Raw genomic sequence first — 23,512 nt, forward strand, 5'->3', positions numbered from 1 at the left:
TATGATTTTTTCTAAATGTACTGTATAGAAACAGAAGCCCCCAAAATTTATAAAATGGCATTTTTTTTTTTTTAAATTTTGTCTCACAATGATTTTTCTTTTCCGTTTCAAGGTAGATATTTGGCTAAAATGACTGACTTCATTACAAAGTAGAATTGGTGGTGCAAAAAATAAGCAATCATATGGATTTTTTGGTGCAAAATTGAAAGAGTTATGATTTTTTAAAGGTAAGGAGGAAAAAACGGAAATGCAAAAATGGAAAAACCCTGGGTCCTTAAGGGGTTAAACAAGGTTAGGACTGTATGATACATTTATTAATATTTATTTATTAAAGTTCTGTAAGCAACACCTTATTTTGTGTCCGCCAACACAAAATACTCTAAGAGTGCCCCTCCCGAGACTAGACTCTGGATCCACCCCTTGTAGCAGGGGGCATTGTCCTACATGAAAATTGCTGGCTGATTTGGTGATGAACACAAGGAAGGAACCATGTGTTGTTGAAGATTTTGATGCACACTTGAATTCACTCGGCCATGTAGCTGTATGAGAGGTCCAACTCCTGCTGCAGAAAACATTCCCCGAGCCAAGACATTTCCTCCTCCACCTTTCACTGACTTCTTTACACACTTTGGGTTCAGTCTTTCCCCAGTTTGTTGATGAACATTAGTGTTGCTCGCGAATATTCACAATTCGAATTTTAATTGCGAATATCGCATATTCGTGAATTTGTGAAGATTGCAAATATAGCACTATATATTCGTAATTACAAATAATCGCTTTTTTTGCGCATATGCAAAAATTTATGCGTATATTCGCGAATATTGAGCCCTCCCTTCTTTAATGGTATAGGGAACTATGACTAGTGCATATTAACTCTGTGATTTTTTGCCCAATGAAACCAATAGGCCCATTGTGGTCTATGGGGATCTCACGGCTTGTAAAACAGTAAGATAAGCAGGACTGTCTTGGCAGCACAGTGGAATGGGAGACCACCACTAGTTTGAGTCCCGGGGTGTTACAGTGCTGTGGTTAAACTTTACTTTCCTGGAAAAGTTTCTGAGTTACCCATAGCAACCAATCAGATTGCTTCCTTCATTTTTCAGAGGCCTTTTCAAAAATGAAAGAAGCAATCTGATTGGTTGCTATGGGCAACTGCACAACTCTTCCTCTACACTGGTTTTGATGAATCTCCCCCATAGAGGGAGATTTATCAAAACCTGTCCAGAGGAAAAGTTTCTGAGTTGCCAATAGCAACCAATCAGATTGCTTCTTTCATTTTTCAGAGGCTTTTTAAAAAAATGAAAGAAGCAATCTGATTGGTTGCTATGGACAACTCAGCAGCTTTTTCAGGAAAGTAAAGTAACACTGTAACATTCTGTCCCACCCCGGGACTCGAACCAGTGGTGGTCTCCCATTCCACTGTGCTGCTGAGATGGTCCTGCTTATCTTACTGTTTTACATGCTGTGAGATCCCCATAGACCACAATGGGCCTATTGGTTTCAATGGGCAAAAAAATCACAGAGTTAATGCACTAATCATAGTTCACTATACCATTAAAGAAGAGAGGGCTCAATATTCGCAAATATGCACATAAATTTCCACAAATGCGCAAAAAAAGGAATATAAGGAATATGCAAATTTTGCGAATATATGACGAATATTCGTCCATATATTCACGAAATATCGCGAATTCGAATATGGCCTATGCCGCTCATCACTAACGAAGATAATGTTTCCCCATCAGACCTAAAGAAATTAAACTTGCTTTCATCACTAAAATGAACTCTGGACCGATTCTCCTCTGTCCACACAACATGCTCCTCAGCAAAGAGTATAGCCTTTTGATTCTTTCTACTAATAAGAGGTTTGGTCACTGCAGAGTGGGCTTTCAGTCCAAATGTTCTTAAATGTCAAGACACTGTATGACGAGACAGATCCTTACCCTGTTCAGTGCTGAACTGGTGAGCAATTCCAGCTGAAGCGTTGAAACAATTACCCCTGGAGATTCTCTGCATTATCCTGTCCTCTCTTGCATTTGTCTTTCGAGGGCGACCAGCCTTCGTGGGGGACTTGAATGAGTTTGTGATGTCGTAAAGATGCAATATTGTAGAAATCACAGACTTGGAACGACCAACTTCTCTTGCTATGGTTGATAGGGTCACCCCTTTGGCCTTCATCTGGACAACCTGCTACCGGAGGGTTCCGTCAGTTTGGAGCAGGACAGCATTTTGGTACAGTCAGTGAAAACTGGAAAGTTAGGCTGCCAGTTAAATAGGGTTTATAGTGACATAAAAAGTTGCACATTTTTGCACAAAACATGGCGCAAACTCCTTTCCAGCACTAAGATACAAGCCTTTTTGTTAATATGTAAATAAGGCTCAAAGGCCCGGAGGGAATTCCCCAGCACCTCAAGAGATCAGGGTTGCCAGCCTATCTTGGCCTTTACACTTTTTTGTCAGTTTGTGAACAGACACCCCTACTTTCATTGACATAGGACACAGAATCAATGAATAAGAGATGAGATGACTAACCATGGCCACTGTGCTGGGGAACACCCCCTGGGCACTTGAGTCTCATTTACATATTAACACAAAGGATTGTAGCTCAGCTTTAGAAAAATATGTCTGAATTTATGACTTGCCCTATTAAACAACAGGCTTATTTACACCACTTTAAAGTCTATGAACATCTTTGCACTAAGTTTGTTTCCTGGGTGCAAATTGAAGCAACTTTCTAAATAGTCTTCATTAGAAATGTCATATACGGTAATTTAGCTGCTACTCCACTACCAAACTTATAAAATCACAATTTTATTTATTATTTCTTGAAGCTGAGAAATAAAATGGCAATTTTATAAGTTTGGCAACTACCATCAGCTCCAGGAAATGTACAGTTTGCTTTTATAACCTAACAGCTATTTAATGGTGTATAGAGCTCTTGGCAGCAAAAAGAGTTGACAGAATCCATTTTAGGATACGTTCACACGTTGATTAACTCGCAGTATGAAATCTGTTACAACTTTTGTTACCATTCCGTTCATTGGGATAGCAAAAATCCACTATTGCGGCAGATTTGAAGATTGCAGAGGACCCACTGAAGTGAATGGTAGTGAAACTCGCAGAGTATCTCTATGTGTGAACATACCCCAGAGCAGTGGTTCTTAACCTTGTTGGAGGTACTGAACCCCACCAGTTTCATATGCGCATTCACCGAACCCCTCTTAATTGGAAATATAAAATATGATAGGGGTAGCTAGATAGGGATAGGGTTAAAAAAGATTATTGGCACAGATAAACAAATATTGAATACAGGCAGTGGTGATTCAGTGTAAGAATAGGGTTAACTATGAACTAGACACAGTTAGCCAGGCATTGAGTGAAGGCAGTGGTGGTTCAGTGTGCCTACCTGTTCCCGTGGTGTCTGTGCGTCCAGGCTGTCTGCTTGTCAGAGGGACCGTCTGGCTGAGCCTGTTTAAGATGCCACAGGACCGGAAATGCATCACAGGAGGCCGCGCCGGAAGTGGTGTGTTCCAGCGTGGGACGCATGCAGGTGATCGCATAGGAGCAAAGCCGGCCAAAGGATAGGAGGCTTCCTTTACAGTAGGGTAAAACAGTACTCTGAGATCTGTTAGGTGGGACATGATCACCTGCAGCCAATGATGGACAAGCAGGGCGTTTCATCACGAATCATATGAGTCAGGTGTGTGTCTTGAGACTGACTCACCGAACCCCTGGGGTTTGATCGAACCCAGATTAAGAACCGCTGCCCTAGAGGCTCTCTCAGTCTTTTATTTTGCATGGATGCTAGTCTCATGAATGGCTCTATGTTTGTTTCTCAAAGTCAGTGTTTCCCAACCCAGTCCTCAAGGCACACCAACAGTCCAGGATTTTAATTTTTCCCTGTTCTATTCCAATGGAGTAACTGAAAAAACCCGGAATGTTGGTGTGCCTTGAGGACTGGGTTGGGAAACACTGCTCTAAGTACTAAATAATTAGATACATTTACTTTTATTGTATTATCTACAAATAGTTGTAATAAATTATGCAATTGGTTTGGGGAATTTCCACATCTGTGCAAAAAATGAAAAATCTGTAAAGATGTTAAAAAAAACCCAACCAAGGACAAGTGAAATAATAGAACACATCCAGTGATTATTAGGACAGGTGGCTTCTCTTCTTTGGAGATCTAACCATAAATACATGAGATCTTGTCTGCGTTGAATAGAACAGACTATTCATTTTGTTATTATTTCATGTTCGTATAACTTAGAGACTGTTTCATTAAACAAAGTAACAAAACTAGCTTGTCTATAGGGACATCAAAACCCAAACCAATGTGTGACCTTGTTATAAGACTCTGCCATCCCTGGAAACAGTCACAGCTGTAAGTGATACGATTTGTCAGTATTAGTCTTCGGAGAATTACTGCCAAGACAGTTTTACCTCAGAATGAACCCAAATGATTCTTCCCACACACCAGATGTCACTTCTTTGAACAGGTTGATGAGTAGTAAATAGGTCACCAATGGCTTTTTCAGGTCAGGAAATACACAATTGTTTAATGGCCTTAAAAATGAGGAATTCCCTATTAAAATGTTAAAGCTTAGTTTAGCACTGAAACAACCGTTGGTACTCGAATTTGCAAATATTTCCAATGTTACATCCATGTGGAATCCCAAGCCAACCTTCATATCCTAGATTCAAAAAAATGGTTCACATTATAACTTGGTGTGTATGAAGAGTTGTCTTCTGCCTTTAGCCAAATAATCTTTTATATTGGGAGTTTTCTAGCATCATCAAACATTCTGCATTGGCTGTGTGTACATTTACTGTAGGTTTAAAGGGGTATTCCGGCCAAAGACATCATATCTCCTATCCAAAGGTTGCAGATGTCCCTGGCAAGGGATGAAACCCCAAATCGGACTTCTTTAGCGCTTCACCAGGGTGACAAAGACAAGTTTCGCAGATGTGCTGTAATAACTTTATTTTCCAATGTACAAGGTATACCTGGACATGGATATCTCTCCTCTCTGACTTTTGGCAACTGTGGGAAAAAGTCATTTTTCCAGCATAAAAGACACAAAGTGCAAAAACAGAGAGATAGCTGTAGTATACCAGTGATCAGCTTGTAGGCTGCAGTATACCAGTGATCAGCTTGTAGGCCGCAGTATACCAGTGATCAGCTTGTAGGCCGCAGTATACCAGTGATCAGCTAGTAGGCCGCAGTATACCAGTGATCAGCTCGTAGGCCGCAGTATACCAGTGATCAGCTCGTAGGCCGCAGTATACCAGTGATCAGCTCGTAGGCTGCAGTATACCACTGATCAGCTCGTAGGGTGCAGTATACCACTGATCAGCTCGTAGGCCGCAGTATACTAGTGATCAGCTTGTAGGCTGTAGTATACCACTGATCAACTCGTAGGCTGCAGTATACCAGTGATCAGCTCGTAGGTTGCAGTATGCTAGTGATCAGCTCGTAGACCGCAGTATACCAGTGATCAGCTCGTAGGCCGCAGTATACCAGTGATCAGCTCGTAGGCTGCAGTATACCAATGATCAGCTCGTAGGCTGCAGTATACCAGTGATCAGCTCATAGGCTGTAGTATACCAGTGATCAGCTCGTAGACCGCAGTATACCAGTGATCAGCTCGTAGGTTGCAGTATACCAGTGATCAACTCCTAGGCTGCAGTATACCAGTGATCAGCTCGTAGGCTGTGCTGATGGTTATTGACTTATTTTTATGATTTTTATTTTTGACAGTTGCGATTTAACCATTAAAATAAATCAGACCCTAAAACACTCCTGTATTGTGACCATGTTAGAGCAGCTCTCACCTGATCAGAAGCAGTCACGACATACAGGACTATTAAATCCAATGACCACTGGGGGCGTCTTCTCTGATTGTATGTGTTCTCTTCTCCATCCAGCCCAGGTAAATATGATGATGTCTCCTGATGACTGAAGATTATACCAAGACATCTGTGGCCACTTCTGCAGTCTACCCAAAACTCTATAGTAACACAACCCCCATCCTTTACACTGCCATCCTGCTTCATCAATGCTGTGCTTGCTGCTGTCCCATTACCATGTCTACAGAATACCTAGGGGACAGTGTAAAAATCGAATCAGTAGGATCAGACCACTGGAACCCCTGGGTGATTGGAGCAACAACACATGATCCCATGTTACTCCATTCATTCTCTATGGGGTCTCCATACATGTGAGTGCAGTGATCAGCAAAATTTATAAGTCCCATAGAGAACAAATGGAGCTGCAGGTGATCATGTGCTGCTGCTCCATTCATTTGGGGGACAAGGGACCTCTCTTCTCATGATCAGTGGTGGTCCCAGGGGTCAGGTCTCAGCGATCAGATATTCTGTGTATAGGGATGACCTTTGGTGTACAGACCCCAGACTGGACCAAAAGACGCTCCCCCCTCCACACATTGCTCCCCATGGCCCTCTCCCATATATACTTTTCTGTATGACCCCAATCTCACATATACTGCTCCGTATGACCCCGTATTTCACTTATATACTGCTCCCTATGACCACCTATCACATATATACTGCTCCCTATGACCACCTATCACATATATACGGCTCCCTATTACCTCCAATCACATATATACTGCTCCCTATAACCCCCTATCATATATATATATATATATATATATATATATATATATATATATATATTGTGAATTTGGGTAGAAAACAGACATGGTGCACATCTACAATTTTGTATAATGATCTGATTGCTTCTCAGCATAATATCAAAGACTAACAGGTTGTTAGTATACATTTTTGATCAAAAAGTACAAGCCCACTCGCCACGTAAAGGCCACCTATTTAGAGTGGGTCCCTAGCATAAAATGGCGTAGCACTGGGCGGCGGCGACCACCACAGCCGCAACACCAGTGCCCACGGGGGGGGAAACGACCCACTGGCAGAGCGGCCCCAATGCCACTTAAACCAGTCTATGGGTCGCACCTCCCCGCAGACATGGCGCCACGGCAGCAAGGGACGCCGCACAGCACCACACCAATGTGAACAAGGTGCTCAATTACCATGCTCTCCCAGTCAGACTGGGAGGCTGCTAGGAAAGAAATTGCCCTTGTGTAGCTAATTACTACTTATATAGGGTTGGGCTGAGGGGGTGGGGAAGAGTGCAGCACATGTTCAAAAAAACAAAAAAAGGAGGGGGATCGAAAACACAGTGTGAATTCGGGTAGAAAACAGACATGGTGCACATCTACAATCTTGTATAATGATTTGATTGCTTCTCAGCATAATATCAAAAACTAACAGGTTGTTCGTATACATGGGGAACATGTATCATTATTTGTGTAAGGTAGAAGCAGTTTACCCCTTTTCCCGAATTCTAAATTATGCGCAGAAGCGCTAAATTTATCAATCAAGCGCAATGAGCTTCATAAATTGTGGGTAAATATAGTAATCTCCTCAATCCACTCTTTGAAAAATAGAATCAATGATTTAGAGCATCTTGCTACGTTAAGTCCAAGATGGCTTATATTTGCGCAAAAAAGCAGCTCTTGCGGCAAAATTTTTGGTGTAAAGGAAAAGTACGCAGTTAATAAATGCATGCGTACCATAGAGGTCACTCCAAGGTACCCTGATTCGGCCACATCTGGAGGACATGCTCTACCAAAACGTGCGCAAAAAAATGCGCAAAGAAAGGGCTTGCGCAAAATTTTGCGCAAAAAAATACACACAAAACAGGGGTAAAATCTTTGATACATGTCCCCCAATGTGTGTGTGTGTATATATATATATATATATGTGTGTATGTTCCTGCATCACGTCCAAACGGCTTAAGATATTAACATGAAACTTGGCACACATGCTACTTAAATGTCAACAACAAACATAGAATAGGTGATTTAACCCTTACTCACCCCCATTTGCCAGGGGCGGGGTTTATGTTTGAAGTCCCATACAAGTCAATGGGAAATATATGTTACTGCATAACTTCCAAACGGCTGGAGATATTTCCATAATACTTGGTCACATGTTACTTATATGTCCACTTAAAATATAGGATAGTTAATTTAACCCTTAACTACCCCCATTTGTGAGGGTCGGGGTTTTTGTTTAAAGTCCCATGCAAATCAATGGGAAATGTATTTTCCCACATAACTTCCATACGGCTGGAGATATTTCAATACCTGGTACACATATTACAGGTCGGCATATGAGGACGGGATAGGAGGTCGAGATATGAGGATAGGCTAGGAGGACGGGATAGGTCGTCGGGATATGACAACAATATATGAGGACGGGATATGAAGTCAAAAGCTTCCTCTGTTGATTTTCCTCCACAACAAGGATTAGGAAGGAAAAACCGTGCAACGCCGGGTACTCAGCTAGTCACATATATACGGCTCCCTATGACCTCCTTTCACATATACTGCTCCCTATGGCCCCCTTCTCCCATTATACATTGCTTCCTATATCCCCATATATTTCTAACTTTACCCCCTATATACAGTTTTATGCCCCTCATCACATGTACTGGTCTCCCCACCTTCCTTACAGCCCCCTCCCCCCATGCTTTTCCCTATTACCTCCTGCTCCTCTTTGTACACTGTATGGTAAAGGACCTGCAATGACATCATCAGGAAGGTCCTTTACCATACAGTGTGAGTGTCTACTCTGCTCTGTGGGCTCTTGAAGCCCAGGCTTCTACAGTGCCACTCTCACATTACTGTAGTCTGCCTCTACATTTTTGCTGCGATTTTACGCACATTGTGGTAAAATGCAGTATTGTGCCTCTAGAGTTCAGGGGGCCCTTTTGGACATAGGACTGCTTCCCCCCCCCCCCCCCCCTAAAACTGTCCCTGAGCTTCATTGTTATGTGATTACAATATGAGTTCTGTGGCATAATTTAACCCATGACGTTGAAGTGTTCCCAGATGGTAGATCCAGAACATCTCGCTTTTTTAGTGGTGAAAATCTGTCACTTCTGTGTGGGAATGTGGGACAATGGGACATATGGTGATGGGGTTGATTGTGTCGGGGTTTTTTCTGAGCAATGTTTGGAGAGGCTTCGGAGGGTGAATTTGCATTTGATGTTGTTTCTGTGTTGATTGGGACGAAGGTGTAGTTCTTGGGTTGTTCTACCAATGTACTGTTGGTTGCAGATACATGTATTAGGTAGATAACATAGCTGGATTTACAGTTGAGGGGGAATTTGATGTTGAAAATATCAGATGATTTGTTGGAGAATGTTTTCTGTTTGTGATTTATGGTGGTGCAGCATAGGCATCTCTTTGTTTCACATCTGTATGATCCTTTAGTTTTTGGTGGTGGTGTGACTGGTTGTGTTTTGCGTCTTAGCCTGCTGGGAACCAGTATGATTTTTAGGGTGGGTGCTCGCCTGAATGTGATGCCCAGTTTGTTTGGAAGTGCATTTTTTTTTTAGGGTTGGATCAGATTGGAGTATGTTCCAGTGTTTCTGGAGGATGGATCGGATTGAGTTGTGGGAGGAATTATACAGTCATGGCCGTAAATGTTGGCACCCCTGAAATTTTTCAAGAAAATGAAGTATTTCTCACAGAAAAGGATTGCAGTAACACACGCTTTGCTATACACACGTTTATTCCGTTTGTGTGTATTGGAACTAAACCAAAAAAGGAGGAAAGAAAGCAAATTGGACATAATTACACCAAACTCCAAAAATGAGCTGGACAAAATGGTCACCCTTTCAAAATTGCGGAAAAATAAGATTGTTTCAAGCATGTGATGCTCCTTTAAACTCACCTGGGGGAAGTAACAGGTGTGGGCAATATAAAAATCACACCTGAAAGCAGATATAAAGGAGAGAAGTTCACTTAGTCCTTGCATTGTTTCTGTGTGTGCCACACTAAGCATGGACAACAGAAAGAGAAGAGAACTGTTTGAAGACTTGAGAGCCAAAATTGTGTTAAACTATCAAAAATCTCAAGGTTACAAGTCCATCTCCAGAGATCTAGATTTGTCCTTGTCCACAGTGCGCAACATTATCAAAACGTTTGCAACCCATAGCACTGCAGCTAATCTCGCTGAGTGTGGACTATGCACGTCTATGGAAGGGGTCTGTCACACACCCTCCCATAGACATGAATGAAGGGGGCGTGGCGTCACATCTCCAGTCCCGGAAACACAGAGGTTTCAGGGACAGGAGCCCCGCATAGAATGTGGGTGCTGCATGGAGATCATGGGGGTCCCAACGGAACACTCTTTAGGGGAATTTATTAACGTATGTTCCAAATGCCAATCTCTCTCCCTGGCAGCACTTATTAACAGAATAAATATGGTGTCTGTAACCAAGACACTGGAGGGCATGATGTTAACTTTATAAAATACAGCTCATTGGATAGTCCGGTTGGTACTGCGAGAACACCTGTAATCATCCAGAGGCATCAACAAGTCGACGCCAGCTTATCTTAAGCTAGCTACACCGGTGCTCAGTGCTAAATAGAAGCAAGAGTTCATGGCATTAATACCTGCATAGAATGAAACCACCACGGCACTCTGGATGCTGCAAAAACTTCAACGTTCTTGCAGCATCCAGAGTGCCATGGGGATTTCATCCTACGCAGGTACTACTTTATAACATGGTTCATCTCATTGGACATATTGGCACAGGATGATATAAAATATATATATTTTCTAGGTCTAACTATAAAAGGTTTCTAACTTGAATTTTCTATACAGACCATAGGTTCCCTTTTAAAGAGAAAAATGTGGGATTATTGAAATTGTGTTTCTGCATTAAGCTTTCCTCAAAGTGAAATACCTAAGCTGTCTGTGGGATCAACATTCATATTTTGTGGGCATTAACAGCATTTATTTTTGTTAGTCCTGGAAGGCATGCTCACATTCTTTCCATCTGTAACTATGGCCTGGGAATATCCTTGCATTATTTAGGGTCTCTTGAGGCATGCTAAGTATATCTTTGCAGGCTGTCACTGCACATGTATAGTGTTCATAGTCTAAACATCACCGCAACAGATTATTTAGACTCAATTCTGCTTTGTACACTGCACAGGCAATCCAAATGTTTGAAGAAATTTGTTGCTGACAACAAAATTCCACAAAAATTATCAATGGAAATCAAATTTATCAACCCATGAAGGTCTGGATATGGAGTCACACTCAAAATCAAAGTGGAAAACCACACTACAGGCTGATCCAACTTTAATGTCTTTAAAACAAGTCAAAATGAGGCTCAGTAGTGTGTGTGGCCTCCACGTGCCCCTATGACCTCCCTACAATGCCTGGGCATGCTCCTGATGAGGTGGTGGATGGTCTCCTGAGGGATGTCCTCCCAGACCTGGACTAAAGTATCCACCAACTCCTGGACAGTCTGTGGTGCTACATGGCACTGGTGGATGGAGCAATACATGATGTCCCAGATGTGTTCAAATCGGATTCAGGTCTGGGGAACGGGCGGGCCAGTCCATAGCATCAATGCCTTCCTCTTGCAGGAACTGCTGACACACTGAGGTCTAGCATTGTCTTGCATTAGGAGGAACCCATGGCCAACCGCTCCAGCATATGGTCTCACAAGGGGTCTGAGGATACCTAATGGCAGTCAGGCTCTCTGGCAAGCACATTGAGGGCTGTGCTGCCCCCCAAAAGAAATGCCATTCCACACCATTACTGACCCACCGTCAAACCTGTCATGCTGGAGGATGTTGCAGGCAGCAGAACGTTCTTCACGGCATCTCCAGACTGTCACATATGCTCAGTGTGAACCTGCTTTTATCTGTGAAGATCACAGGGCGCCAGTGGCGAATTTACCAATCTTCGTGTTCTCTGGCAAAAGCCAAACATCCTGCATGGTGTTTGGCTGTAAAGCGCAACCCCCACCTGTGGACATCGGGCCCTCATACCACCATCATGGAGTCTGTTTCTGACCGTGTGAGTGGACACATGCACATTTGTGGCCTGCTGGAGGTCAGGGCTCTGGCAGTGCTCCTCCTTGCACAAAGGCAGAGGTAGCGGTCCTGCTGCTAGGTTGTTGCCCTCCTACGGCTTCCTCCACGTCTCCTGATGTACTGGCCTGTCTCCTGGTAGTGCTTCCATGCTCTGGACACTATGCTGACAGACACAGCAAACCTTCTTGCCACAGCTCACATTGATGTGCCATCCTGGAGGAGCTTCACTACCTGAGCCCCTTGTGTGGGTTGTAGACTCCATCTCATGCTACCACTAGAGTGAAAGCACTGCCAGCATTCAAAAGTGACTAAAGCAACAGCCAGGAAGCATAGGAACTGAGAAGTGGTCTGTGGTTACCACCTGCAGAACCACTCCTTTATTGGTAGTGTCTAGCTAATTGCCTTTAATTTCGACCTGTTGTCTGTTCCATTTGCACAACAGCATGTGAAATTGTTGTCAGTGTTGCTTCCTGAGTGGACAGTGTGATTTCACAGAAGTGTGATTGACTTGGAGTTACATGGTGTTGTATAAGTGTATATATTAACACCACAAATAGATTACAGCCAAGAATATTTTTATTACTTAAATATATATATATTCTTTGCTTTAACAACATTACATGTACTGAACTGGTTTGGTGGATTCATGAAGTTTCTTAATAGAAAACGAAGTAGTAAAATATAATCATATATATATATACACACACACTGTTCTGTGCAAACATGTCACAACATGGCTTTAGCCAGTGTCGGCTATTCAGCAGATACACCTCTCCATAAAAGCAATGTACAATGCTTAAAGGAGTACTCTACCTTTCAAAAGGATAGAGGATGTGTCTGATCGTGAGGGGCCCAACCTCTGTGAAGCCCCTCTCTCACCTCTGGATGCTGCTTCTCCCTGCTGAGCACTCCACAATGGTGATTGGCCGAGCAGGCCCTGTCACTGTTCAGCACAAGGAGGCTGCCGAGATGTTGTTGGGAGCTCAGCAGGGAGAAGTAGCATCCAGAGGAGAGAGAAGGGGATCTGTTCAGGAGGTGAGACCCCTCCGACACTTATCCCCTATTCTGTGGATTGGGGACAAGTTTATATAAATCAAAGTACCCCTTTAAGAAACTGTTACTCTTTCACACATATATCACTCTAAGGAAAAAATTTCAATAATATAGCAGTTCAAATGTAACCAAATGCAAGACAAATATCTCTTACCAAAATGGCATGATCACATCTGTGCTATATTTTACAAATTGTCCCAACATGCTCTACATTCTCAAGTGGTAAATTCCATTCTCTTTGCTTCACATAGAAAAGGGTAAAATTCACTGCAGAGAAACAATGGACTTCTTGCCACCAGTGCACAAGGAGAACAGCTGAATTTCAGGATGGGCAGTTGTTTCATCTGTATATAGTAATGTTTGCACCTACAAATTCTGCATCTTCCAAATGTTTTGTAGATAATTTTACAATAAAGCACTTTTCATGTAGTTTAACACACACAAGCTTTGGTTACACAAAGTCTGCACGTGAAGCCATGTCTCTTCCAGACTTGCTGATAACATGGAAACCTCTTCTAACAATGCTGCTTGTGAGGAGATGAACCGCAGATGGATCTGAGAACAAGGCAGATAATGAACATGAATGAGGAACACAACTATTACACCGATCAGACGTTACCAGACACCAATGACTATAGTCCGCACTGGGCTAACATAATTTAACTGAGACAGGGAAAAATGTATATAAATATGACTGGCAGATTGAACTCATCGTATTAGATGGACTGTCAGTGATGTGAATGGGTACTATGTAATGCTACATGTCAGGGACACCCCTGGCTTCTTATGGCTTTTCACTTCAAAATCAGCTGTTTGTCTAAAGTGGCAGGAGTGGGAGAAAAGGCACAAATCATGTGCATGCACCAAGGTTCACATTCTGAAAATAGAACATCGAGTTGTTTTAATATAATGTCAAACCGCTGCATAACCCCTTTATCACTAAAATACTTAAAGGGGTACTCCGGTGGAAAACAATCTTTTTCAAACCAAATGGTGCCAAAAAGTTAAAAAGATTTGTTAATTACTTCTATTAAAAAATCTTAATCCTTCCAGAGAAAGTTGTGTAGTTCTTTTCAGTCTGACCACCTCTGTCCATGTCAGGAACTGTCCAGAGCAGGATAGGTTTTCTATGGGGATTTGATCCTACTCTGGACAGTTCCTGACATGGACAGAGGTGTCAGTAGAGGGCACTGTGGTCAGACAGAAAAGCACTACACAACTTCCTCTAACATATAGCAGCTGATAAGTACTGGAAGGAAACAGATTTTTTTTAAATAAAAAGTAATTTACAAATCTGTTTAGCTTTCTGGCACCAGTTGATTTGAAAAAAGAAAAAAAAAGAAAAAAAAAAAAAGTTTTCCACTGGAGTACCCCTTTAAGGGTACATTCCCACACGGCGTATTTGCTGCGTATTTTCTGCTGCGTATTTTATTTTCTCTGTTGAAGTCAATGGGTAGGAAAATACGCAGCAAAATACGCCGTGTGGGAACGTACCCTAACAGTGTATTCCCAAAGCTCATTTAGAATTTTCTCAGCGATCTACTTCTACATATGTACATACACACCCTAAACAATAAGGGTCAGGTTACACATAACGGATCCGTAGCATGTGGCAACAGCTGGAGGCACACTATCGGTCGGATCATCGGCAGCTCTTTTACAGGTGACCCCACCCTAAATTAATATTACACACCAAGCCAAACAAGCAAAGCGCACGTTTGTGTAAATGTGTAACTATTAAAGAAAAAATAAATAAACAAAAAACTTACCTTTAAGAATAAAGCAAGGTATGCCTGGGCTAGCTCAAAATCAAGTCTCATTTCCAGCATCCTTCCAACCATCTTTAAGAAGCTCTGCATCACCTCTATAGAACCGCCACCTTCTGGAGCCAGGTTCCGGATCTCTGTTTCAATGCTGGAAGGCCCTAACTCCTTTATAGTTTTCAGTGGAATGTCATCTGCAAAAGGTTAAAGCATATAGATTCTTTTTAAGCTGGACACTGATTTCTCCTTTCAAATCTAAAAATATTCTCATAGGTCAACAGACTTATACTAAGACTCTAGAGCACAAAAATATTAGATAAGTGACTTGAACTCACAGTTGTTATGGTCAAGTGACTCTTCAAGCTGGACACAAAAAGTAGATTTCTGTTCAAGGACTCCAAGATTCACAACTTTGGACTAAAAATGTATAAAAATATATATGAAAAAAATTATAAAAAACAAAACAAAACACTTAAATAACTAAAGACAACTACTAATTTGTTTGGAATGGATTAGAAAAATAACTTTCTTCCAAAATATCTGGATAGTTTGTGTATGGCACTGTCACTCAGCCCCACTCATTTTGGACATGATCAGACACATCTGATGCTGCCGCTGCTATCACACTCCCGCTGCTATCTTGAGTTATTAGCCGGAGAAGCAGGTTGCATTGCACTCCACTCTCCAGCTGGCCGACAGATCCATGCATTTCTCTGCAGTGGATTGCAATGCTTCTCATGTCCCCCGCTAATAATGCACAATTGCAGCAGATCTTAGGTATAACATTTTACACATCTGGTGAACATATCAAAAGTTGCTTTACATGACTAACACGTTAAGCGTTTTACTCTTCAGCTGATAGCAATAGAGCCACCCTTATGTTCAAGCACATGTCTGATTTTCTGACTGTTATTTAGTACAAAATGCAGCAATTTATTTTTAAGAGGTGTGTGCAGTTTAATAAATTTGGTCCAAACCGCTCCCAACTACAGTGACCCCTCAACATACGATGGCCCCGACATACGATAATTTCAACATGCGATGGCCTCTCAGAGGCCATCACATGTTGAAGGCAGCATCAACATACAATGCTTTTTTATGTCAGGGCCATCGCATAAACGGTTATCCGGCAGCGCTGACTGCTTCAACTGCTGCCGGATAGCCGTTTACGGTGCCCCGTGAGCTCTGCTGACGATCACTTACCTGTCCTCGGGGCTCCGGCGCGTCCTCTTCGGGATCCTCTGAATCTTCGGCGCTCTCCATCGACGTCATCACGTCGCTGCAAACGCCGTCCCGTCATCCAATAGGAGCGGCGTGCGTAGCGGCGACAGAGAGCGCGGTTGCCGGGGAAGCAGAGGCCATGTTGGGGACATGGTGACAGCGATGGACGACGACATCCCGGGCAGAGGTGACGGTCCGGAGCGGTGGGGACAGGTCAGTACAACTTCCTCTAACAGTGGTCTACAACCGGCGGACCTCCAGATGTTGCAAATCTACAACTCCCAACATGCCCGGACAGCCGTTGGCTGTCCGGGCATGCTGGGTGTTGTAGATTTGCAACATCTGGAGGTCCGCAGGTTGTAGACCACTGTCCTATACTTTACATTGCACGGATCCCTAAACAAACTATGGTTTCAACAAACGATGGCCCGTTTGGAACGGATTACCACCGTATGTTGAGGGACCACTGTATATCCTTTATTACACTAGCATAATATTAAAAAAATAAATAAAATTCTTCTTGCATTGTGCAGAAAAGCAACACAAAAATAATTTTCTTAATAGATTTTTATTAAGTGTTGCTTACTTTTGCCCCAACAAGTACTAGCACTATTTTCTCTTAATATATTTGTACAGAGCCTAGTGTTTTCCCCAGCAGACATACCGTATATACTCGAGTATAAGCAGAGTTTTTCAGCACGATTTTTCGTTCTGAAAACACCCCCCTCGGCTTATACACGAGTGAACTCTCCACCCGCAGTGGTCTTCAACCTGCGGACCTCCAGAGGTTTCAAAACTACAACTCCCAGCAAGCCCGGGCAGCCATCGGCTATCCGGGCTTGCTGGGAGTTGTAGTTTTGAAACCTCCGGAGGTCCGCAGGTTGAAGACCACTGCGGCCTTCAACATCATCCAGCCCCCTCTCACCCCCTTTAGTTCTGTACAGTACTCACCTCCGCTTGGCGCTGGTCCGGTGCTGCAGGACTGTCCGGAGAGGAGGTCGTCCGGTGGGATAGTGGTTCTGGGCTGCTATCTTCACCGGGGAGGCCTCTTCTAAGCGCTTCGGGCCCGGCCCCAGAATAGTCACGTTGCCTTGACAACGACGCAGAGGTACGTTCATTGCCAACGTACTTCTGCGTCATTATCAAGGCAACGCCTCTATTCTGGGCCTGAAGCGCGGAGAAGAGGCGCCCCCGGTGAAGATAGCAGCCCGGAACCACTATCCCACCGGACCACCTCCTCTCCGGACAGTCCTGCAGCACCGGACCAGCGCCGAGCGGAGGAGAGTACTCAGAACTAAAGGGTGTGAGAGGGGGCTGGATGATGTCGAAGGCCGCAGTGGTCTTCAACCTGCGGACCTCCGGAGGTTTCAAAACTACAACTCCCAGCAAGCCCGGACAGCCGATGGCTGCCCGGGCTTGCTGGGAGTTGTAATTTTGAAACCTCTGGAGGTCCGCAGGTTGAAGACCACTGAGGGCGGATGATGACAAGAGGATGATGAAGGGGGGGTGTGGGATGATGAAGGGGGGTGGGGATGATGACAAGGGGATGATGAAGGGGGGGTTGTGGGATGATTACAAGGGGATGATGAAGGGGGGGTGTGGGATGATGACAAGGGGATGATGACCGGTGATGATGATGAGGGTCTGGATGCTGACAGGCGGTGATGATGATGACAGGGGGGGATGATGTATTTCCCACCCTAGGCTTATACTCGAGTCAATAACTTTTCCTGGGATTTTGGGTTGAAATTAGGGGTCTCGGCTTATACTCGAGTATATACGGTAACTTTGTATCTGCTATCCTCTTTCTCTAGCTATTGAGAGAACTTTTTAACTATAAATGTATGGCTCATTACTACACATTGTTATGTGCTCCTATATCATATGGGTGCAACAACTTATGCCGTATCTGAAGTTAAAATAAAAGGAAATCTCTAACCCTTCACAGGTGCCATAGCTTATTAACTTAAAGGGGTACTCCAGTGGAAAACTTTTTTTTTTTTTCTTAAATCAACTGGTGCCAGAATGTTAAACAGATTTGTAAATTACTTCTATTACAAAATCCTAATCCTTCCAGTACTTATTAGCTGCTGAATACTACAGAGAAAATGGTTTTCTTTTTGGAACACAGTGCTCTCTGCTGACATCTCTGTCCATTTTAAGAACTGTCCAGAGTAGGAGAAAATCCGAATAGCAAACATATACTGCTCTGGCCAGTTCCTAAAATGGACAGAGAGCACTGTGTTCAAAAAGGAAAACCATTTCCTCTGTAGTATAAAGACCCTAAAAAGTACTGGAAAGATTAAGATTTTTTTAATAGAAGTAATTTACAAATCTGTTTAACTTTCTGGCACCAGTTGATAAAAAAATAAATAAATTAATAAATAAATAAAGTTTTCCACCGGAGTAACCCTTTAAGGTTATGGCTTATTGGTGTATATCACAACTTCCCCACAGTTTTAATATTTAATAACAAGGCAAAAAATAGGTAAGAAGTTAAACTTACTTGAGGTATTTCATCCTGAGCTTCAGAACCAAAACGTGGGACAAGTCCAGGCAAGGTAGGAATGAAAAAAGGTGCAGACTTTGGGACTTTTGGAGGCTCTTTAGGTTTGTTTCTTCTCTAATAAAAGAGAATTACATTAAAATGTTTAGTGTTTAAAATACCGGTCTATTATTTAGCTGGGTGCTAAATTTTAAATAACTTTTATGTAAAATGCTCAGTTTATGATATGAAAGAAAAATATTCCCATTTTTGCCATTGTAAATATATTAAACCCTTAAGGACCTGGGGCTTTTCCGTTTTTGCACCTAAAAATCCATATGATGGCTTATTTTTTGCGCCACCAATTCTACTTTGTAATGACACCCGTCATGTTACCCAAAAATCTACAGCAAAACGGAAAGAAAAATTATTGTGCAAAAAAATTGAAGAAAAACGCAATTTTGTAAATTTTGTGGGCTTCCGTTTCTACGCAGTAAATTTTTCCTTAAAAATGACACCTTATCTTTATTCTGTAGGTCCATACGATTAAAATGATATCCTACTTATATAGGTTTGATTTTGTTGTACTTCTGGAAAAAATCATAACTACATGCAGAAAAATGTATATGTTTAAAATTGTCATTTTCTGATCCCTATAACTTATTTTTCCGCGTATGGGGCGGTAAGAGGGCTAATTTTTTGCACTGTGATCTGAAGTTTTTAGCAGTACCATTTTTGTATTGATTGGACTTTTTGATCACTTTTTATTCATTTTTTTTTTATAATATAAAAAGTAAATAAGCTATTTTGGACTCTGGAATTTTTTGCGCTTACACCATTGACCATGTGGTTTAATTAACAATCTTTTTATAAACCGGACATGTCCGCACGTTGCGATACCACACGTTTATTTTTATTTACACAGGTTTTTATTATGGAAAAAAGGGGCGGGGGGGTGATATTTTTTGCAATGTTCTACCCTGCACACACTGATCTTTTACATTGATCATTGTTATCCCATAGGATAACATTGATCAATGATTCTGCCACTTGACTGCTCATGCCTGGATCTCAGGCACTGAGCAGTCATTCAGCGATCAGACACACAGGAGGAAGGTAGGGGCCAGTGTGTGTTCTAGCTGTTCGGGATGCGCGATTTCGCTGCGCCATTCCCGAACAGCCGACTGTGCTAGCCGGGGGGTACTTTAATTTCACTTTAGATGGGGCGATCAACTTTGAACGCTGCATCTAAAGGGTTAATAGCACTATTGGCCACGGGTCCCGGCCATTGTTAGAGGCCGGGCCCAACCTGCTATGATGCGGGGCCACGCCGTGGCCCTGCGTTATAGAAAGGGAGCGGACTCAGGGCGTACAGGAACTTTTTATACTTTTCAGTGAACAATATTCAGTAACAAACATTACTAATTCTTACTGGAACATGCCATGGTCACAGTACCTTGATGACATCAAGGTTCAAGAGGTTCTTCCACCTTGACTCAGGTAAGAGTGACAGGGTCACCAACTTTTCTCCTAGTTGTTCAGGCGATTCATATTCCATCATGTCCTCACTGGCTTCTTCAACTTCAACCATGTCCTCTGTATTCAAGAAATAAATGGTCATAAAAACAAGAACACTACCATTAACATAACAAAAAAACACATGAAAACCCAAAAAGTAAACCATATGAGGACACAAAAACAGGCCACTTAGTATGAACAAAATAACTGCTTCTTACCCTCAATCTCATTGGCTACACCAGGAAGCATCACCACAACTGGTTCATAGTTTGACGGGAGAGGACGTAAGGAAACCAAGGAGAACAAAGACTTGTTTGACCTGTTGCCAAAATAGATAAAACCAGCATATTCCATTTATAGATAACTGGCGAGTGTTTTTAGCAGCCACTTTAATAATGAAATGCTGACACCTTATGTCATCTGACAATGGAGGTCAGGTGTAAATCTGAAAATGATGGACACTATACTTAACCACTTAATGAAGCAGCCATTTTTCGTTTTTTGCTTATCCATTTTTTCCTCCTCATCTTTTAAAATTCATCTCTTCCAATTTTTCATCTATTAAGCTTGTTGTTTGTGGGACTTATTGTACTTCGTAATGACATTACTCATTTTACCACAAAATGTATGGGGAAGCCAAAAAGAAATTATTTGATGGGCAAAAAAAATAAATAAATAAATAAAAAAAAAATGCCATTATGCAAATTTTAGGGGGTTGCGTTTTTACTTAGTGCACTTTTCGGTAAAAATGACATGTTATCGTTATTCTGTAGGTCTATACAATCCCAACATTATATAGATTTTTGTTTTACTTTGCTAGTAAAAATAAAAAAATTAACTTTTTGTAAGATAATTTGTAGGCTTAAAAATCTTCTGACCCCTATAACATTTTTATTTTTTCCGTATACAGGGCGATAAGAGGGCTCAATTTTTGTGCCGTGATCTGTAGTTTTACTGTAACATTTTTGTTTTTAATGGACTTTTTGATCACTTTTTATGAATTTTTTCTGATATATGAAGTGACCAAAATGCGCAATTCTGGACTTTGGTATTTTTTACATTTACGCCTTTTACTGGGCGGTTTAGTTAACATTACATTTTAATAAATCAGAAATTTACGTACCCATACAATGCTACAGACAGTCCATATCTATAGTATGTGTCAGTGGCTGTATGATCTGGTGAAACACCTGTATTACTGAAAAGCATGCACCAACTAACTCAAGTAGCACCTCTTTACAGTACAGTGCAGTGCAGTATGTTGTGTACTGCCATCTACCTAGGCCTGGATAAGCTGCTTCTTTAGACACCAAGCTAGGGCAGCTCCATTTAACTTTTTTGGTTTACTGTGTGTAACATACAGCATCGTGTAGAAGCTCCTGTCATCTACATTAAGAGAGATTTACAGCTATTTCTGATCTGTATAGTTTTATCTTTGTTATTTATAAGTAAATTTTTTAAATATATTTTTTCCCTAATTTTTGGGGGCTTTATAACCAATTACTAGTTACCCAAAGAATTATGGTCTCACGATACAATGGTTTTAACTTGGTCGCCCTAGAATCAAGTAATGGTTACTTGCACAATACAGGGCAAGTAAAAACCTTAAAGCGCAACTGTCATGAAATCTGGGTGCAATAACCTGCACACAGCTTTGTACTGTGTGCAGGTGGTGGGTATAGCAATGTTTTTACCTAATATTTGCAGGCTTTCATTACCCCAAAAAATGCTTTTGATGAAAGCCATTGGCGGTCGGATAGGCAAGGCGCGAGGTACGCAATGCCCCACCGCCACCCCACCGATCATCGCTGGGACTGCTGTGTGATTGACACACAGGACCCAGCGCATGCGCCCTTCAGCTAATCTAATGTGCGTGCCGCTGTGTGCTGGCTCCCCCAGTTCCTGTTGCCATCTTTCTCCTCAGTGCACCTGCGCAGTGCTAGCTGGATGACACGCGCGCACATTAGATTAGCTGAAGGGGGCATGCGCTGGGACCTGTGTGTCAATCACACAGCGGTCCCAGCACTGACATACAGGGGGTGGGCGTGGCAGCAGCGGGGCATCGTTTATCTCGAGCCACGCCTATCCGACCGTCAGTGGCTTTCATCAAAAGCATTTTTTGGGGTAATGAAAGTCTGCAAATATTAGGTAAAAACATTGCTATACACACCACCTGCACACAGTACAAAGGCTGTGTGCAGGTTATTGCACCCAGATTTCATGACAGTTGCGCTTTAACTGGGCACTGTCAAATACAAAAACTTTTTATATGTTGTACATCTTGGCAAAACATTAACCTTTCTAATATACTTCATAAGAAAGTGTTTTCATTTTTATAGAAATCATAGCTTATAAAATCATGGCTTTGTCCAAGCTGAAGCACAGGCATGGACAAAATTCAGTTAATGAGGGTAAGCTAGCACTCCTCTGTGCCCTCTCCTGTCTGACAGGACTCCTCTGTGCCCTCTCCTGTCTGACAGGACTCCTCTGTGCCCTCTCCTGTCTGACAGGACTCCTCTGTGCCCTCTCCTGTCTGACAGGACTCCTCTGTGCCCTCTCCTGTCTGACAGGACTCCTCTGTGCCCTCTCCTGTCTGACAGGACTCCTCTGTGCCCTCTCCTGTCTGACAGGACTCCTCTGTGCCCTCTCCTGTCTGACAGGAGAGAGCACAGAGGAGTACTATCAGACAGGAGAGAGCACAGAGGAGTACTAGCCCACCCTCACTTACTGGACTCTGTACATGCCTGTGCTTCAGATAGGAATAAGCCATGATTTTATAAGCCATTTTTTCTATAAAAAGGAAATGAAATTATCTCTTGAAGTATCATAGTAGTAGTAGTAGTATATACTTCATATAAAGTATCTTATGAAGTCATCACAGATGTGAAAATAGAATGATATCTGGTCACCCTGATGACAACAAAAACCTTTAGTTTATTGCACTTAAGGGGTTGTGTGCTTTGTAACCATGGGGGATCCAGATCATGTGGTCGTATCACTGAACCTAGTCTTAAATTGTTTCCAGTAAATTAATTAAAAAATATAACACACCATAAATATAGAGATAGGTCATCCACATGGGCAGTTGCTAGGAAATCTCCAGTCGGTGACATTGTGAGGCTAACAACAGGTGAATCCAATAGAAAACAGTCTATGAGGCTGAAGAACAAAAAAAAAAAAAAAAGTTACAACAGACAATAAAAACGTACAGAGAAAAAAAAAAAAACAAGCTGTGAATGCTTCTTTATAAAGGTTTAGTCATGAAGTGTTTTCTGGTCTTTTAAAAATATTGTATGACATACTGAGGGTTGAACCATACCACCTCACAGGTTTCCCCTGGCCAGTGCCAGGCACAAAGTACTATGAGGTAATGAAAGGGTGTTTTTCCATGTCCCTTAAAGGAGAACTCCAGAATACAAAAATTGTCCTCCATACTGCCAGCAATTAAAAAAAAAAAAAAAAAAAAAAAAAAAAAAAAAAAAGATACATACCTTCCTTCGCTCCCCCGATGCCTGCGGTAACCCACA

General features: G+C 42.2%; 1 protein-coding gene across 1 annotated transcript in view; it reads right to left on the reverse strand.

Moving 5' to 3' along the window:
• Positions 1–12,503: 12,503 nt before the first annotated feature.
• WDR36 (WD repeat domain 36) overlaps positions 12,504–23,512 on the reverse strand; it is a 61,779-nt gene continuing 50,770 nt past the window's right edge. The window contains exons 17-23 of the mRNA XM_056537475.1: positions 23,037–23,144; positions 20,204–20,304; positions 19,924–20,063; positions 18,489–18,605; positions 15,097–15,178; positions 14,768–14,955; positions 12,504–13,553 (exon numbers count right to left, since the gene is read on the reverse strand). Coding sequence (XP_056393450.1) covers positions 13,404–13,553; positions 14,768–14,955; positions 15,097–15,178; positions 18,489–18,605; positions 19,924–20,063; positions 20,204–20,304; positions 23,037–23,144 — 886 coding nt within the window. The 3' untranslated portion in view covers positions 12,504–13,403. The remainder of the gene's footprint in view (positions 13,554–14,767; positions 14,956–15,096; positions 15,179–18,488; positions 18,606–19,923; positions 20,064–20,203; positions 20,305–23,036; positions 23,145–23,512) is intronic.

This window comes from Hyla sarda, chromosome 1 (assembly GCF_029499605.1).
Source record: "Hyla sarda isolate aHylSar1 chromosome 1, aHylSar1.hap1, whole genome shotgun sequence".
NCBI classification, from domain to species: domain Eukaryota; kingdom Metazoa; phylum Chordata; class Amphibia; order Anura; family Hylidae; genus Hyla; species Hyla sarda.